Source organism: Paecilomyces variotii (assembly GCF_004022145.1).
Source record: "Paecilomyces variotii strain CBS 101075 chromosome Unknown C8Q69scaffold_1, whole genome shotgun sequence".
NCBI classification, from domain to species: Eukaryota; Fungi; Ascomycota; class Eurotiomycetes; order Eurotiales; family Thermoascaceae; genus Paecilomyces; species Paecilomyces variotii.
The window spans coordinates 3,876,647-3,893,867 of record NW_021167140.1 but is presented as its reverse complement, the minus strand read 5'-3'; the positions used below and the strand labels follow the sequence as shown (position 1 = coordinate 3,893,867).

The 17,221-nt window shown below is 49.9% G+C and overlaps 5 protein-coding genes across 5 annotated transcripts; 2 read left to right on the top strand and 3 right to left on the bottom strand.

The window, feature by feature from the left end:
- Nucleotides 1–1,351: 1,351 nt before the first annotated feature.
- On the top strand, nt 1,352–2,924 carry C8Q69DRAFT_48440 (aspartic endopeptidase Pep1/aspergillopepsin F). The gene is made up of 4 exons (XM_028631764.1): nt 1,352–1,843; nt 1,902–2,179; nt 2,241–2,489; nt 2,550–2,924. The coding sequence occupies exons 1-4, from the start codon at nt 1,512–1,514 to the stop codon at nt 2,885–2,887; spliced, it is 1,197 nt and encodes a 398-aa protein (XP_028489768.1). The 5' UTR covers nt 1,352–1,511; the 3' UTR covers nt 2,888–2,924.
- A 948-nt stretch (nt 2,925–3,872) lies between these two features.
- C8Q69DRAFT_48427 (S-adenosyl-L-methionine-dependent methyltransferase) lies at nt 3,873–5,675 on the top strand. The gene is made up of 3 exons (XM_028631761.1): nt 3,873–4,241; nt 4,539–4,737; nt 4,875–5,675. The coding sequence occupies exons 1-3, from the start codon at nt 4,135–4,137 to the stop codon at nt 5,586–5,588; spliced, it is 1,020 nt and encodes a 339-aa protein (XP_028489767.1). The 5' UTR covers nt 3,873–4,134; the 3' UTR covers nt 5,589–5,675.
- A 242-nt stretch (nt 5,676–5,917) lies between these two features.
- Nucleotides 5,918–7,806, bottom strand: C8Q69DRAFT_453753 (hypothetical protein). The gene has a single exon (XM_028629650.1). It carries the CDS (start codon nt 7,720–7,722, stop codon nt 6,166–6,168), a length of 1,557 nt encoding a protein of 518 aa, XP_028489766.1. The 5' UTR covers nt 7,723–7,806; the 3' UTR covers nt 5,918–6,165.
- Nucleotides 7,807–9,073: 1,267 nt separating this feature from the next.
- Nucleotides 9,074–12,083, bottom strand: C8Q69DRAFT_453751 (hypothetical protein). The gene is made up of 3 exons (XM_028629649.1): nt 11,770–12,083; nt 11,303–11,652; nt 9,074–11,233 (listed from the first exon to the last, which is right to left on the bottom strand). Exons 1-3 carry the CDS (start codon nt 11,884–11,886, stop codon nt 9,541–9,543), a joined length of 2,160 nt encoding a protein of 719 aa, XP_028489765.1. The 5' UTR covers nt 11,887–12,083; the 3' UTR covers nt 9,074–9,540.
- A 130-nt stretch (nt 12,084–12,213) lies between these two features.
- Nucleotides 12,214–15,368, bottom strand: C8Q69DRAFT_412370 (PalH/RIM21-domain-containing protein). Its single transcript, XM_028628315.1, has 2 exons — nt 14,969–15,368; nt 12,214–14,865 (listed from the first exon to the last, which is right to left on the bottom strand). Exons 1-2 carry the CDS (start codon nt 15,075–15,077, stop codon nt 12,521–12,523), a joined length of 2,454 nt encoding a protein of 817 aa, XP_028489764.1. The 5' UTR covers nt 15,078–15,368; the 3' UTR covers nt 12,214–12,520.
- Between the last annotated feature and the right edge of the window lie 1,853 nt (nt 15,369–17,221).

Here is a 17,221-nt window from a genome sequence, read left to right as displayed (position 1 = left end):
CGTGGAGCGACATGCCCGATCCAGGAGGTGATATCTAAAACCTTGTGTATCTTTATCGAAAGATGGTGACAGACAGCCAGCATCGGGTCTCACCATCGAGTTTGGCCAGTGATGGTGAACCCTTTCATTTGACGGCCTGGCCCAATCATGATCGATAGACTGACAGGTGAATATCCCCAATGGAAGTTACTTTCTTTCTTTCGAGATCGAACTTCTTTCTCCGTCTTCTCTGCAGCTGCCCGGCTGCTGATCGCCGGAGCCGCGGGTTGTCCTAGGCTTTTCCGTATTGATTATATTTTCGAACCCACACTGTGCTCTCAATGGGCACGTATCATTTGCGCGTGTGCTCGATCTGCATCTACCGTTCCTGATCCAAGCGGAATCTTATGTGCGCGATAGAAAAACTACGAGATACTATGCGGCTTGGGGCTTCGATCGGCCCGCACTCGGACTCCGAGAACGTGTGTTTCTCTCCGATGGATTTCTGTCTTTCTCTGGGGCCACCTCATCCGAGCAGCGCGGGACTCATCAACTACTGGCTGTGCACGTTGTTCGTCCATACCCCTGAGTTTTCGAGCTGGCCAGTGGCAAGGCACAGGGCGACAGTGGCCACGACGCGCGGAACGCAATGGTTTTGAGGAGATGAGGATACAGAGTCTCGATGCATAAGGATATAACCGGGGTCGCCGGTTCGCCCCGTCGTCTGGATTGTTACCTCATTATCGCCAGCATCTTCTGGCTGGCGCGTATGCCAGTTCACCGTTCAGGGTACCTTAGGGACCTATGAGTGAGCAGGCGATCTTCCCCCACACGATAATGATCGTCGCGCCATCGTCGAATCAAACCCAAGCGGTCGAGCTTGTTGGCAAAGCCCCAGAAGTCAGCCTTTGCGCTACACCATGAATAGCTGTCACTGTCTATACATCAGCGATCTTGGCGCTTACCTATCCCACCTGATTCGTTCCGCTTGTGCAGTTTCAAAACAGTTCAGTTTTGGCTTCTCTCCAATTACTCCGTCGGAAAAAACGACCGCGGCCTATCCGAGAAGATCTCTCTGGCTGTGCCTGCAGATGCCCCGCTCAGGCTGTGTTCTTAACTCAGGGTCAGGGGGGGTTGCACGATACGTCTGTTATCGATGCCACCAGGCTGGCCAGATACCGCCCTTCACACGATCCCGAGATGCATTGTAACGTCTGTCCCTCCCAGTTCCAACTGTGGGACGTTTGATCTGGGGTGAGAAGGAGGGGCGAGCAGATTTCGTGCTACTGTTCGTCGAGCAGATGTTTCTGCCGCTCTGCCTAGCATATGCGATGATCCCAAAGCGATCTTCTGCCGTTACTTGGCTTGGGCCTTCGTGATAGACCAAAGACTATAAAGGCCCAGCGTCGTCAGCTCGAAGATGTCTGGTCTCCAAGGTCTCAAGCTCAGATCTCCCAAGTTCTTGAGTATCTCTCGTTCATCGCCCCAAGAACATACAGGGAGTCTATTCACCTTTTAATAATACTACAAAAATGGTTCTTCTCAACAAGGTCACCGCTGCAGCTGCAGCTCTCGCGGCGGTCGCGTCCGCTGCTCCCACCAAGCCTGTTGGTGCTAATCCTCGTCTTGGTTTCACTATCAACCAGATCGCGAAGCCTATTACTCCCAAGACCATCAACCTGCCAGGCATCTACGCCAATGCTATCCAGAAGTACGGTGGTACTGTTCCCCACCACGTCAGGGAGGCTGCTGTCAAGGGCAGCGCTGTCACTACGCCTGAGGATAACGACCAGGCCTATCTGACTCCTGTCACCGCGGGAGCCTCCACTCTGCATCTGGATATTGACACCGGTTCCGCCGATCTGTATGTGCTCAAGTGTGCTATTCTAAGAGAATGAATGTTTGCTGACAAGTGCCTTCAGGTGGGTTTTCTCGGACGAATTGAGCTCTTCTGAGAGCTCCGGTCACTCCGTCTACAAGCCCTCTTCAAATGCTACTAAGATGAGCGGCTACTCCTGGAGCATCAGCTACGGAGACGGCAGCTCTGCCAGCGGTGATGTCTACAAGGACACCGTCACTGTTGGCGGTGTGACTGCCAACTCCCAGGCCGTCGAGGCCGCCTCGCGGGTCAGCTCCGAGTTCACCGAGGACAAGAACAGCGATGGCCTCCTGGGCTTGGCCTTCAGCTCCATCAACACTGGTAGGTCTTGGTGTTTCAAGCAGCATTGTGTCGCCAGCCGTACTGACTAATGGTGGTGCAGTCAAGCCGAGGTCTCAGAAGACATTCTTTGACACTGTCAAATCCGAATTGGACGCCCCTCTTTTCGCCGTGACTCTGAAGCACAACGCCCCCGGCAGCTACGACTTCGGCTACCTCGACAATTCCAAGTACACCGGCAAGATCACCTACACCGACGTCGACAGCTCCCAGGGTTTCTGGGGCTTTACTGCTGATGGATACGCCGTCGGTAACGGTCAAACCACCTCTGACCAGATTTCCGGCATTGCTGGTAAGTTGTTACTAAATACGCACACTTAAAAAAGTTGCCAACATTCTAATTTTGCATCAGACACCGGCACCACTCTCCTCATGCTTCCTACCGACATTGTCGATGCCTACTACCAGCAGGTCGACAGTGCCCAGAACAGCGAGCAGTACGGAGGCTATGTGTTCCCTTGCAGCACCAGCCTGCCATCTTTCACTGTCAGCATCGGCGGCTACAACGCCGTCGTCTCTGGCGACCTCATCAACTACGCTCCTGTCACTGACGGCAGCTCGACCTGCTTCGGTGGTATCCAGGACAACTCCGACATTGGTATGTCCATCTTCGGTGACATCTTCCTGAAGAGCCAGTACGTCGTCTTCAGCGCCGACGGCCCTAAGCTAGGTTTCGCCGCCCAGGCTTAAACGCCTGATTTCTTGCTAGACGGTCGGGCTCTGGCAGTGCCGAAGAAGTTTGTGGTTGGAAGCGAATTTTTTCCTATCTTTGACTGCATGGTCGGGTTTTCATTTTTTTCTTTCTTCCAAGTACATAGGACATATTTCCACCCGGTGCCAGTGGAAGATCTGGGCCGCATATGCAGAAATAGCCATGCAATATACATACATCGCGTGAAAAAATGCATTCTCCCACTGTAGGCGGATCTATTAGAGGAAGCAAATAACCACTGGGCTGCTGAAAGCCAGTTCGGAATCTTCGAATCGGGATATACCGTCAACCCCAAGAACTGCAAACAAGAATATCACGACATCACGAGTCCGTCAAACAGAATGCACACATGGAATATGGCAACGTCTCAAGATGCAGCGTCATAATTTGGGTTCCTGCAGGCCCGCATTCCAGACCACACGTGCAGATGGCATATCCGACACCGTGGCTTTGGGTCGTGATCTATTTTTGTTTCCCGCTAGTCAAGTATGTACTTAAGTACAGCTTTATTTGATTTTGACATGTTCTTTTCTTCTGTTGTGCGGGGTAAGTATTTTTTACTCCTGTGTGACAACATAATCCAGCAGACTCTCATTATTCGGTCTTTTTATATCCTCTATTTCTTTTTCCCCGTCATTTCCTCTTGCGCTCGATTTCGGAAGCGATAAACAGTGATACCGCGCAGATTCAATTGACGACATCGGCTTCGTGTTCGGCTGATCCCGATCAATCCACAACTCCACCTTTCAAAGGTTATCCCACATCGTTCTTCTCTCTATAATAATGGAATTCAACAGCCACGCCAATGGCATCTTAACTAATTGAAACAGCACGGCGGCTGGGCGTCGTCTAGCAGGCACCATGAACGCTTAGCATCTAAACGGTCTGCGGGCTGGCGTCCGGTGGCGCTTCGTGGAATCACGATGAGCTGTGGAACGCGCCATCGATTAAAGTTACGGGGCTCCGATGGCCTTGAGGGAACGAGGCTCGAGGATCAAGATAATCTTAACTTGAGCCCCTCTTCCCTCTTATTCAGTACCGAGTCAGATCTTCGACACTTTCTGGAGGGATCAGATCTCGGTCCTGTTCTGTTGACGTCCTTTGAAACAAACTTATTTCTCACCCGGAGCACTTGATATATATCGTTACACTGGGACGAATTAATTGGTGCCGTGCTTGTCTGGGTTGAAATCAAGCTTTCTTCGTTCTGCATAGCTTCAAACCCATGGCTGAGGTGCCAGCACCACCACACTTTGATAATGATACTCACGGGCCTAATATCGCTGTTGACGACGATCCTGGCTATGATTCCTATTCCCTAACGGGCGATCAGTAAGTGCAATCTATTTGACTAGTGTAGCTAGAATATATTAACCCGTGTCCGGTTCGACCGGGATCCGTAAGCCAATCGCCTGGCCCTTGTGTAACCGAACAGGGACTATTGACTCCCCATGGCTTGATTCTAATGCGCGCGCATGCACACTTACATGCATACATGCATACATACATACATATATAGTTGCTTACTTTTTCACTCGACTCCCGAATCGATGCTAATGCGTTCATGTGTCCGTATTTTATTTTAATTGCCAGACATGAGAACTAGTGCTGACTGAAATCAACACACAGAGAGACCGACACAACGTCCATCAAGTCATCGATATATCGTTACCGAGTGGAACATGGACGACGGTATCACGCGTACAAGGATGGCGCCTACTGGGGTCCGAACGATGAGGAAGCGCAGGAAACTAACGATTTGGCGCATCATGTTAATCTACTCATGATGAATCAAAGATTATATCTTGCTCCGTTGAATAAACCTCAGGTAGGTTTCTCTGCTTCTCTTTTCTATATCTCTATCATGAGGAGTTTTTTTTTTTTTTTTTTTTTTTTTTTTTTTTTTTTTTTTTTTTAAGATTGCAATGGGTTAAATCAGGTATTTACATTTCCAACCCACAACAGAAAGTCCTCGACGTTGGCACCGGAACCGGTATCTGGGCAATAGATTTCGCAGACCAACACCCCGAAGCCGTGGTCATCGGCACAGACCTCTCCCCCATCCAACCACGCTGGGTCCCTCCCAATCTATATTTCGAAGTCGACGACGCAGTCGAGTATCCGTGGAGATTCGGCCCTAACACTTTCGACTACATCCACGTCCGAGACCTCTTCGGATGCATTCCCGACTGGCATCAATTCATGCGTCAATGTCTCGACTGTCTTAAACCAGGTGGATATCTCGAAATCTCCAACGTCAGCGTCTGGGTTGACTGCGACGATGGCTCGATTCCCAATGATCCGAATCATCCGCTCCGTCGCTGGGGTACGGTCTTCCGTGAAGCGGGCCGAGTTACGGGCAAGACGACTGAGATTCTCGAAACGCAACGCCAAGTAATGATGGAATCTGGCTTCGAAGACGTGCAAGAGGCGCGGTTCAAGAAGGTTATTGGACCGTGGCCGAAGGATCCAACTCTGAAAGAGCAGGGTCTGTTCTATCAAATTGAATGTCTCCAGGGGTCCGAGGGATGGGCGCTCGCGTTCCTGACTCGTGTCATGAAGTGGGAGATTGAAGAGGTCAGGATGTTCTTGGATGATTTCAAGGCTTGTGTGAAGGATAGGCGTATACATTCGTATAGTCCTGTTTCAGTAGTGTGGGGACGGAAGCCAGTGGTTTGATTAATGCAGTATACTGTACGTGCGTGTGAACAGGTAGATGGTATTGCTAAGTTATGACATAATGAGCGCTGTAGAATTAATTCTGGTCAACATCACAACAGTGGTTACATCGTATGACTCTGCCTAGAGCCTGCTGAGATGGAGGGTAACGGGAGGCTGGCATTCGGTGCGGAGCTGGAGAATAACCTGGATCTAGGATACACCATATCCGGGTCGTACTCGCTTGCTGTAGAACTGACTTACCAACTGAAACGATTGCTTCTGAGGGATCCTATCCCAGAATTGCTGATTTACTGATTGCTTTCGTAGTGTGGAGAATGCTTTTTTCCCATTAATTTAGAACTCTCGACTCCTGCTATTCAAAGTACAGTCTCCCGTCTCACGAACTTCCCCCAGTTTCCATAGTACACCACCCCGTAAAGCCATTCCCGAAATACCCAAACAGATTCTTCGTGGTATGAGTCAGAATATAATCTTCCCAGTGCAGATTTCTCATCGTCTCAAACAAATGGATCCTCGACCCTGGCCACATCACAACTTCACCGCCGATCCCTTGTGCTCCTGTAAACTGCATACTTTACTCGAGATTGTTCACTTTTCGAATCAATTCTTCAACCTTGTCATGGATACGCTTGTCTTTTTCCCAAGTTACAGTCTGGGACGTCTGGGATGCTGCAGTCGAGTCAGGCCCAAAATGGACTTTTTCAGTAACATAACCATCGTATGAATCCACCCATCGCCTAGCGACGATATGGTACATGCAGACTGCTGTCTCTTGGGACCTAGAGAAGTTTTGCGGAAACTGCCATGGCCAGTATGACTTTCCATGCGTTCCCCTGGTGTAATAGCGCGTATCATGAATACGGTTATATGCCAAAAAGAAACAGTGGCACCCTTGGCAAGAAAGTTTCGAAACTCCAACGTATGAATATGCTTTGGTAAGCCGAGGATTTTCTCTCTCCGATTGCGCAATATGGAGAAGTATTTTAGTCTCACAGTGCACAACCAGGTCTCGACTCAAGGCTTGCTGAGCCATGTACGCTGTGTCATTATTGATAACAGACATGTTCATCACTTTTGGTTGGCTTTCTAGCCCACCTGCATCATTTCGATTTCTCGCTGACAGTGCTTTTTCAAGCACGGTTTCCCAATCTTTAGGAGTTTGAGGAATATATATGGATCGAGATGAAATAGCAGGTAGAGCATAAAGCTTGAATTTCAACCCAAAGAGACGCTCACAGCGCGGGGAAATCGCGGCCTTTATCAGAATGTCGACATTATTCATGACTCCTGCAATTTTCCTCAGATAACTTTCCCATTTAGGGAAATGGTTCACACGGAGAAGTTCATCTGGCGTAAATGCACCATTTTTGAGAAAATCGTTGATACTTCGTTGGCACATACGCAAGAGATGTAGTAACATTTCCCATGTTGCGTCGTCCACGGGCTTTTGTTCCCAGTGTGGAGCGCCTTCCCTGGTAATGGTTTCAAGCGCAACAATGGTATGGATGATATGCCGAAAAGGATGATTCTCACCAAAGTCGCTTCTGTTTATCTTCTGAAAATGACCGAAACCGCCGTTTACACGCTTTCTAATCTTGCTTGCCGTGAATTCAACACACCGGCGACTGAAGCTATTGAATTGTCTGACGAGGTTTTCATCTTTGATATTATGGGTCGGGCTGTTCTGTGTGGGATTGGAGTAAGCTTCACGATAGCGCGATGATATTTGTCTCATTGTCCCCCAGATCCATTCCAAGTGAGAGGAAGTCTTGGACGAGACGTCATCATTAGCAGCAAGAAAAAATTCGATCGTTTTTGCATTTTCGTCCACTCGAAGCGCAGTTGCAATAACTTCTCGAGAAGGTTTGGAGACAAGAAGGGAAGATAAAGAATCTAATACACGCGCAACTCTCCAGGGATAACTGGTTGGCGAACATAGCGGATTAGACAGTTCTGGGTTTGCTTTGATCGTACGTTCGGCTGGGATCTGCAACTTATCACGGCCTTCAATTGTTGCAATAGCCGCAAGGAGATTCTGTACGTCAACAGGCTCAATAGAACCAGGTACATGCTGCGCACTTCGTGTATTTATTTCCATTTCTTCTTCTGAGGGACGTATATGTTCGAACATATCTTCTTGTCGATAGTACTAGTTTGCTATATCCTCTCTCGTGCTTTGATGACTTTGATGACCACTAGCTTGCACATGACTTTGTATACCGCGGTTTGGTCGACCGAACGTGGACGACCGACCGATGTTTCCTCTTTGGGTGATCTTTGTCCGACGGTTTACGTCGTATAGCACGGGGAGAAGTCGGTTTAGTATAAAATATATTATCACCGTGTCTCGAGTATTGACATATTCAGGGCTGTAAAATAAGCCATATCCACAATACTTAATCTCCATAAGAATGTCTGGGAGTCTTTAGAGACATAGTTCCCAGATATACATACCAATAGTAAGGATAAGAACATAACTGAGCGTTAGAGCTCTAAAAGAATCGGTCAAGGCTGATAGAAGAGAGTGAGAAGGCGTTAGAAAATACCAAGGCGGAAGGACAATATAATATGAGGACATTGGCGATTCTATTATAGAAATCCAGTCGTCCATGACAAAGAACGAACTTGGATCTTCTGCCCCCGCTCTGAGCTCTTTGATTTTGGCTGGAGAGTCTAGAGTCTTTGTACTCTCGTTTCCTTTTGTGTCTGTTGATGATTTTTGTTACAGACAGAGATAAATTTGCTAATTGAGAAGGGACAATACCAGAATTTCCAGTCTTTGGCCCGCAGACAGAGAAGGTGTGTTCTCTTAGTGTCCTCGATGCGACGACCAGGTCGTCGATATAGATGCGCACAAACTTGCGCAGCTTCTTGAGGTAGTGGTCCATGAGTCGTTGTACATACCTATGCAGGTGCATTGCAGAACCCCATGACCGCGACATTAAACACTTCCTGTCCGCGGTGTGTCACAACAGCCAGTCTCGATCGGTGTGGGGGAAACACTCTCCATTGATGAAAAAAGGAGATCGCAATTTATACTGTTTATTTAAAAAGGAAGAAACTATCCTCAAGAGGATGATAGTGGCCTAATAGCGAGATCTGAAAGTGAGGTAAAAAGAGGGATTATATATAGCGCGGACGAGAAAAAAGATGGCTAACGAATCGTATAGTAGGTAACTATAACTATGCTCTAGATATCGCATCTTTGTTGTTGGAGATATTCTATTATAGTAGCAATAGTGATAGAGAAGAAGAAGAAAGAGGACTGACGGAACTGCTATTGTTGATAACCTTTACAGCTTCTTTATTCACCGAACCTGCTATACCAACATAAAGTCCCTCTTCACTCCAGGAATGAATGTCGGAGCCTGCCTACATGCACGCCTCTCTCTTGTCGGAATTCTCCCACGCCTTTCGAGCTCCACCCACAGAGATAATTATGCTGAGCCAGTTGCTAGAGAATTCAAGCTCAGCGAGCTTCACTCCATATTAAATTGATACTTTCCGTTTGGTCCATAATACATCAAGTCTCGTTATATCAAGGAGATGATATGTTCTTCTAATGTATATGTTACATATTACAACGCTTCCGAAGGGTCAAAGTACGTATGTACATAGCCACGCCATAGATGCAGTAAACATACGAATTTGGACACAGTTTAGTCTGTAAAAGACAAGAAGCATAGACGAACAGTAAACCGGTCTTGATAAGAATCGAACAAATGAGATATAGACAAAGGATAAATAAATCAACCACGGCTTTCTTGCTGAGAACTCCAGACACCTCCACCATGCTCCGCGGTCTAACGGCCTCGAAGAATCCTGTATTGGTAACCCCCTTTATTTGACCGTCATGAGGGGAGAAAGATGATATATGTTGCATAAGATATGGTACAAGTTGAACCCCCCCCTTTCGAAGCTTCCGACAGGTTCTGTGGCTCGGGTAAGTTCACATCTCCTGTACATCCAAAGACCAGATCTCCCAATTTCGCAGAACTTCCCATCCCACACGGCGAACGCGACGACGCCATATGAGCTTTTGGCCTTCAGGTCCTGTCACGCTGCTAGAAATGGGGTTTCCACAAGAAATGGCACTGTCGTGTACTGACGGGCGTTTCTGGTCAGGTAGAAGAGAGAGGCTATCTGCACTCCGCGGATGCTTCCCCAGAGAGGATTTCGGTGATGGAACTGTCGAGTTCGCAGGACGTGTTACAGGGGAGTCTGGGAAAGGCGTTGCGGTTGAGGGAACCGTAACAGCTTCGCGGTCAGGTCTCGTTGCAGAAGTTGGGGAAATGCCAGGCTGGCCGGGGCTGTCGACGGGAATAATTCGTTGTTGACCTAGAGATGCTGCACCGCTCACTGATGCTGGGTACAACCTCGAAACATCCTGCACGCTCGCCGCTGGGACCGTGTAAAAGCCACCGAGTTCAAATGCCTTCCAGCCAATGCCGATAACCTTCAGCTTTCCGTTCATCTCTTGATCCGTAAATACAGAAGACATCATTTCTATATGTACCGCGTCATCCATCTCCACGATGTCAGCTAGCGTCTGAAAGGGGGCTGACCGCTTGCTGTTACTGGAACCACCGTTGGGAGCATGTCCTGGCAGACCTCCTGCAGCAGATCTAGGTGGAGCGTCGGTAGGGATTAGGAGTCGTAGAGCAAGGAGATTCTGCAAGAAGGGGATGAGGATAGCCAAGACATCAAGACTGGAGGATTCAGGAGCGAATGCAAGTTGAGTCAGATTAGGACAGCTGCGGACAACACGGGCAATGGCGTTCGAGGAGAGAGGCCACCGTGAAGAAAGCAGGAGGTGGCGTAGTGTAGAACCATGATATGTGGTGACATTGTTGAGATAGAGATGCCTGACGAGATGCTGCGGATTGGGAGGGCTTTGCGGATGTGGAGAGTCAGTTGACCCTGCAGCTGTCCCGGTCGCACCATTCGGGGACGAGGGCGCATTTTCCAACGTAGGAGGTGTCATTGCGCTCGCTGAGCCAGCCGACGGTCTCGGGGTATTGATGTAGTCTGATGGACCGCGGATGGCGTTCACAAAGTATAATCTCTCCAGCCCGGAACATTTCGCCAGAAACTCACAGTCATTCCTAGATATGTGATCGTGACGCAGAGATTTAAGGCTGAAATTCTCGTCAGGAGGACGTGACGTCCAAGAATTGTCCACAAACGAGTTCGTATGAATGTCGACTCCGGGACTATTCAGTACAGTAATCTCCTCCACCGCGTTCTGATCAAACGCGGTGCGGAACTCTTCCGTGTGGAGGGCGTATAGGTTCTGTAGAGCGAGTCTTTTCACCTTGAGCGGTGATTTGGCAGCGATACATTTCCGAAAATAATCATGAAGCATGACGCTGGGTTCTTGAGCTTCCCGCATGCGAGGTGACCAGTGCATCTTGAGTTCCTCCAACTTTCTACTGCGTAGAAGAAGCGTCGACAGATCGTCTGGGTAGCAGAGAGGGTCGATATCCGTTACCTTCAGAGACCGGAGATGGGGCATGGGCGGAATGACCGTCGTGGGCCGCGGATGGCGACTCGAAGGAAAGCGGATCGTGAGTGATGTGAGCTTGGGTCGCTGTGCAAGGCCTTGGTATACCGTCTCAAGCAGTTTCGTATTCAGTTCCCAGCTTCAATCGCGAGTACAACCGCCCAAGTCAGCGACAGAAGAACCCCGTGTGACAGGAATACATGATTACCTGAAACTCTCCAGCTCAGCCATACGATCGATTGCTGCCCGCACCGCGATATTGAGCATCATCGAAGAATCCGGCACCCTGCCCACGCGCGCATGTTCTTGCAGCTCGAGCTCCCTCCATTCTCCCCGCAGTGTCATCGATCGCACGAGTTCCGCATGAGGCCTCGTCACTACTGCATTCAATCCCATTGAGAAGGGACTCGCACCTCCCCATCCTTCCGGTTGTTCATCCCGATAGCGAATTTTATCGTACGAGGTCAGCGTCAAGTTCCTGTAGAGCTGAGGCAAGGCCATGTAATTGAGCACCCGACATGTCCGACAAACGCGAGCGAGGTCCGCTGGGTTATCCAACTGTGAGAGCTCCTGTTAGCGGGGTTTGAAGCGTATAGCTAGAGACATTCGATAGAAAGCCAGTCTTCTGAAGAGCGTAACATCAGTCTGCGACAAAGCAGACAGACAACGACGTACATGCGATATAATCTGAGCGATGAGATTCAGCGGCAGGATCATCACCGTTGCGCCCCGCGCATGCGGCGGATCCGCGCTGACGCTGGCGTCGAACATGTTGCGGTTGACAGCCGCCATGATGCAGTGTCGCAGGCAAGGGTGCGCTGCAGCATCGATGGGGGTTCATGGAAGACATGAAAAGCGAAGTGTGCGCTGGGATGGATCGCTGCCTCGCGAAAGCCGTTATTATTCCTGTCCTTGGGCGGAGCGCAAAGTTGCCGGGCTGGTCAGCGGAAAGTCGAAGTCCCGCCCAAACGAAGGCTTCTGGTTTATGGGAACAAGGAGACCCTGCTGTCTTTGTAGTCTGGACACAGAAGACAGAATTGTCACTACGATGAGACAATGTATGTATGTATGTATGTATGTATGATTGTACAGTACAGTACATACATCGAAGGATTAATGCACTGAAGTTGTGAATTGATCTATGCAGGGTATAAATCCCGCCCATTTCTGCCTCCGCCGGCCTTGCCATATACGCCTGTGTATGTATAGATACATGCCTCCATCCCACCAGCTGCCATCCCATGTTTTTAGAAGCCTGAATGGTTATCTACATCCCAAAAAGCAAAATCAAATATAATAAAATAGAATATATAAAGAAAGAAAGAAAAGAAAGAAAAAGAAAATACCACCGGGACTCCTTGCTAAATAGGGAATATAGTGGTTGAATGTCGCGAAGAAGAGAGAGATGACGAAGCCATATAACATTTCATGCCAGACGTCCAGGGCTAGGGCCCAGCCCAGCCTCTAGGTCCGTATCCTGCTGTCTAGCAGCAGGATCATGCAGCGGTGGCGCCTGCGTCGAGATCGCCGCCGAGCTATTATCAGCGGACGCCTCAATAGGTCGTTGCGCAGCGTGCTCTGTTGGACCCTGCACAAAATAGGATGTATCCGAAGATGTCGTGCTTCCTGAGGCGCGTGACTCACTGCGGCTGCCGGTACCTGCGACAACAGTCCGTTCGTCGGATCCAAACGTCGTGTCATGCTCAGAGGTCGTGCGAGAGATCGCATCTCCTTGCGAATCTGGATCGCGGCGGACATGGTCAGGTTCGACACCAACCAATGCCGCTGTCTCCGGGTCGTAACGGAGCTCCTGGTCAGCATAGCCAGTCTCTCCGGTTGCAGCTCGAGGCCAAGGGGCAGCAGAGTGAGTTCGAGTTCGCGACGGAATGACCATTACAGGCAGGTTACGACGACCTGATGGTTGGTCACTGTCGGAATCATCGGACTCCGCATGGACGCTGGAGTCGTCAAAGCCTTTCGGAGACCACGTCTGTTGACCTCGATCTCGTGGGGGAATGACAGTGACCGGCAGCCGGTTGTCAAGGCCAGGGCCGTCCAGCCCACTCCTGTCTCTAAGCCGATAGAAGAGATTATCAACGCGAGGTATCAGACCCCGTCTGCCATTCCTTCCTCCTGACTGCTCCGGGTTCTGGACACCGTTGCTACCAACACCGCCTTGCTCCTCCGCTTGGGCCGTAACAACTTCCGTCGGAGGAGAGGCACGGCGTCTCTTGAAATTGTTGAACAAGGAGTACCATCGTGGATCTGACGGCGGAAGAGTAGTTGTCGGTCGAGCAGTCGAACTATTGCGTGCAGGCTGGCTCATGTAAGGGCCTTGCTGTTGAGCCTCCACAATCGTTTCCATCCTGGGTCCATCCTCTTCTCCAGGAGCCGCTGCGGCATTGGTAGCAACTGGCGACGGACTGGAAACAGGATGATATCGGACATAATACACCGTACTCGCAGCACTCGTGGTGTCAGCGCGACTGACCGGCGTCAGAACTGCTGGGGGCGGGCTAGGATGAGTGCCTCCAGCACGTCCGACTCCCACAGAAGCGGGATTCTGCTGGTTAGGATCGTCGACATGGCCACGCTGACCGCGCGGAAGACGAACGCGAGTCCGCAGTGGACGATGGCGCGGACCTCTTACAACACCCCAACCAGACGATGCTCCAGTCGCCCTGCCATCGTGTGGCCCAGGTTCCGATTTGCGAGGCCAATCGACCTCCTCAGAAGGTGTCACCTCGAGCATCTCATCTCCATCAAAGATCTCCCGCCCCAGGATTCCGTCCTTCCGTTCATCTCGTTCCAATGCTTCTATCCTTTCCACCCACTCCCAAACGACCACGCTTGCTGCTGCTGCTCCGACCCAGCGCATATACTCACCCCAACCGGCCACGTCCGGCTTCGAGATGTCGAGAACAAAGAAAACAACAGGGATGAAAACCGCACATAATGATAGTAATGCCACCAGGCATATGTTTCGCATCTTCGGATGAAAAAATGCGAATCGATGTTTTGTTATAGAATAAAAGATGACCCACGCCGCATAGAGCAGATTCAGCGCAAGTTCGAATAAATAGGTGAGAGCAGGAATCGCGTCGTCAAACAGTCTCGGCCGCGTGGTGCCGCCCTTGTCGACAAAGTTGTTCAGGATACTGAATATCGTATCCAGCACAATCAACGCAAATCCGGCCCATTTGATTATAACCTTCTCTTTGTGTCGCGGAAACAGTCGGATCAGAGTCTGGACCTGGGCCAGCCAGAGAAAGGTACTCGAGATGACCCGGACAATGCGGATCTCCAACCCATCGATGACTTCATCTGTCAGACTCTGCGCATCCATATAACCGTAGTCGTACTGCTGTTCGGCGACCGCGAAGGAATCCGCTGTTGCGATAGTCAACGAGATGGCGACGGTCAATGCTGCCACTTTCTGCAACCACGGGCGACCGCCGATACCGATAACAGAGGAACCTGAGCTGTATGTCATTCCATGGCGGCCCAAGAAGTTGGCACCACCTCCAGGCCCTCCGACAAAGAAGGTCCGCGGCGTAATGAAAAGAATGATGACGAGAAGGTAGCTAACAACGGTCGCGCATCCGATCGCGTATAGCTGAGGAGAAGTAGACGAGTAGAAAGGATCCCGAAGGTCGATCACAGCAGTCGGATTACCCAGCTCATTTGCCGACGAGTCTCCTGTGCATATCGGTTGAAAGACGACATTTTCGGTTAATGTGACTTGGTAGGTACGGTTCAGATGTATGATTCCTGCAATGTCGAACCAAAACGAGTCAGCATATGCGTGCATCACCACAATTTCGATCCTTCATCCTATAGCTCCTATACCCATCCGCAACGAAGGTGAACATACCATTACTGGGCAGTAGAAGAGGCGTACAGCTCGGCTGGATCGAGGTCGAACTCGTATGCGTAGGACGAGCCCATATCTGGCGGCGTTGGACGTGGGTCGCATCTGCCATGGTCACAAGCTCTGGATTGTGGCTTCAATGAAGCCGTAAGCCATGAGTCCACCACTTTGAAGACGTCCCAATCGTGAATGATGCTGTATCGCGGCTGTCAGGATCCTGGCATGATCGCGCTGGTGAACTTTCGATCGGGATGCGGGGGTCTCTGGGGAAGAAGGGAGGAAGGGCGTTCGACCAGGCCTTGAAAAGGTGCCAAGTCTGAGGCGCGATATGCTAGATGGCGACGTCAAGAAGTTAATAATAATACAGCAGACAGTAGGGAGAGGAGAGGTATTCGACGATGGAGGTCTCGAGTGTCTCGGCGCCACCGAACTCATGTTCCCGCCTCCAGATCTGCGGATTATCGACTTACGGTTGAGCCAAGACGGCCCAGACGACCCCATGTTCTCTTCCAGTCTGACGGGGTCACCAATCTGACAACCCCCTTTAAACCTGCAAGATACACAAGACGCACTTTGTAGCAGATATTCCTGTATTGGACAGCTTTCTTGGTGCGTTAGAATGCGTTTGATGTCAGACACAATGTCCTTTTACTGAGCACGACTCTGTGGGTTTATTCAACATCGAAGGTTGTAGTAAGAGATCGTAGACGCAGAAGTCCTATCGAACTGTTACGCACATTGGAACATGATGCAGAGGAATTGGAGCCTCTGCATGGCTTCGGCCATACATGCAATAACCTCATACCCTTTAACATGCGACGCTTCCCGATATTCTATATCCTCCACGCTATCAATGATCAGGGACGGTCAACCGTGACTCCAAATATTTGACAAGCTAACCAGATACCATTTGTCTAAGGTATCCTGAACAGCAGGTGACTGTCCTCTCTGCAAGCTTTCGAGACTGATATGATCCTAGAATAGTTCTCTTCCCCTGTTGACTGCCGATTGCAACGGTGGTAGCGCCCTGGATTTGTCGGTAATGACACCGATGATCCACAACGACCACTTCACACATACTTTGCGCAGGGTCTCGCGTTTATCAGAGGATGTCGCGCTACACAGACATTGTCTCCGTCATTGCTAGGATAAGCAGATGGACGGCTAGAGATGTCGACATTCGTGACCATTGCAAGTGCTGCCGCAGATACCAAACTCGGATACTGCACTCCTTTCGTTGCAATGGGGATGCTAGGTGTCGCTCCCGGCCTTGCATTGGCGTATGGGACAGTATGCAAAACTGAATGATGTTCCTCGGCTATAATGCGTTCGTCTAAAGTAGTCGTCCTTACCGGAGAGCTGACGGCCGTACGAGGCACTAAGTACCTTGTAGTAGGAGGATCACTGAAGGCTGGATCGTAGAATACCCTCGGACTCCAATCCGGCCTGCCAACATTGGGATCTATTCGAAACACATAGCTACCCGAAGGCAAAGAATCCGGTGGCAGCCATGCATGCTGTCTGATCCACGAATTCTCCGAGTTATCTGCTTCTGGCGTCATTGACTGCTCTTTATGGGATCCGACTAGGCTGAATGGTTGTTGGCACAAGAAGGATTACTCACTGAACACCTGAAGAACTTGTTCTCCCGTAGTTGAGTCAAACAGTGTGATTGAAACGTATACATTGTCCCAAAATTCCGTTTTGGCATGCTTCCAGGTCAATATTGTAGGCTTGTCTCGCTGTATCCGGAAATCCGTGGTCGTCCAAAGGGCCCTAGGGCCATGCTCCTTATTGTTCCACGCAAACAGTATCCACGGTATCAAGAGCGCGAAGAAGGACATTGTCACGGGTGTGTGGTCCAATAGCATCGTGGCCCTCGAGCCGTGAGGAGGCTCAGTCTGTAATATTGCACAAAATGATACGAAGACCGGACTAGGGTTTGCAAAGTATATTGTCCTAACCTGCTTGCTCGAGGCTAAAGAAACGAGTTGCATGTCGGAGAGGAGATTATACGGGAATGTTTTTCAAGGTATAAGTAAGTCGGCTCAGACATGTACTTGCCAAAGGAGTGTGAAAAGGGTGAAAAAGTGAGCTGCAATGCCGCAGGTAGCCTTAGGAAGGAGCCACTGCAGCGAACAGCCAGTGGAATAGACCAGGGTAGCGGGCAACTTCATCCATCACAAACAGTAAAAGTATGCTGTAGAATCGATTACTCGTCAGGTCCATAAGATTTAAAGAAGCATTGGTATTCAT

Coding starts and splice junctions, on each gene's coding strand:
- C8Q69DRAFT_412370 (XM_028628315.1), bottom strand. CDS start 15,077: ATGGCAGATGCGACCCACGTCCAACGCCGCCAGATATGGGCTCGTCCT. Junction 14,866..14,968: donor TCTTCTACTGCCCAGTAATG/GTATGTTCACCT, acceptor TCGACATTGCAG/GAATCATACATCTGAACCGT.
- C8Q69DRAFT_453751 (XM_028629649.1), bottom strand. CDS start 11,886: ATGGCGGCTGTCAACCGCAACATGTTCGACGCCAGCGTCAGCGCGGAT. Junction 11,653..11,769: donor TCGCTCAGATTATATCGCAT/GTACGTCGTTGT, acceptor GAGCTCTCACAG/TTGGATAACCCAGCGGACCT. Junction 11,234..11,302: donor GCTGAGCTGGAGAGTTTCAG/GTAATCATGTAT, acceptor TCGCGATTGAAG/CTGGGAACTGAATACGAAAC.
- C8Q69DRAFT_453753 (XM_028629650.1), bottom strand. CDS start 7,722: ATGTTCGAACATATACGTCCCTCAGAAGAAGAAATGGAAATAAATACA.
- C8Q69DRAFT_48440 (XM_028631764.1), top strand. CDS start 1,512: ATGGTTCTTCTCAACAAGGTCACCGCTGCAGCTGCAGCTCTCGCGGCG. Junction 1,844..1,901: donor GACACCGGTTCCGCCGATCT/GTATGTGCTCAA, acceptor AAGTGCCTTCAG/GTGGGTTTTCTCGGACGAAT. Junction 2,490..2,549: donor CCAGATTTCCGGCATTGCTG/GTAAGTTGTTAC, acceptor ATTTTGCATCAG/ACACCGGCACCACTCTCCTC.
- C8Q69DRAFT_48427 (XM_028631761.1), top strand. CDS start 4,135: ATGGCTGAGGTGCCAGCACCACCACACTTTGATAATGATACTCACGGG. Junction 4,242..4,538: donor TATTCCCTAACGGGCGATCA/GTAAGTGCAATC, acceptor ATCAACACACAG/AGAGACCGACACAACGTCCA. Junction 4,738..4,874: donor CTCCGTTGAATAAACCTCAG/GTAGGTTTCTCT, acceptor AACCCACAACAG/AAAGTCCTCGACGTTGGCAC.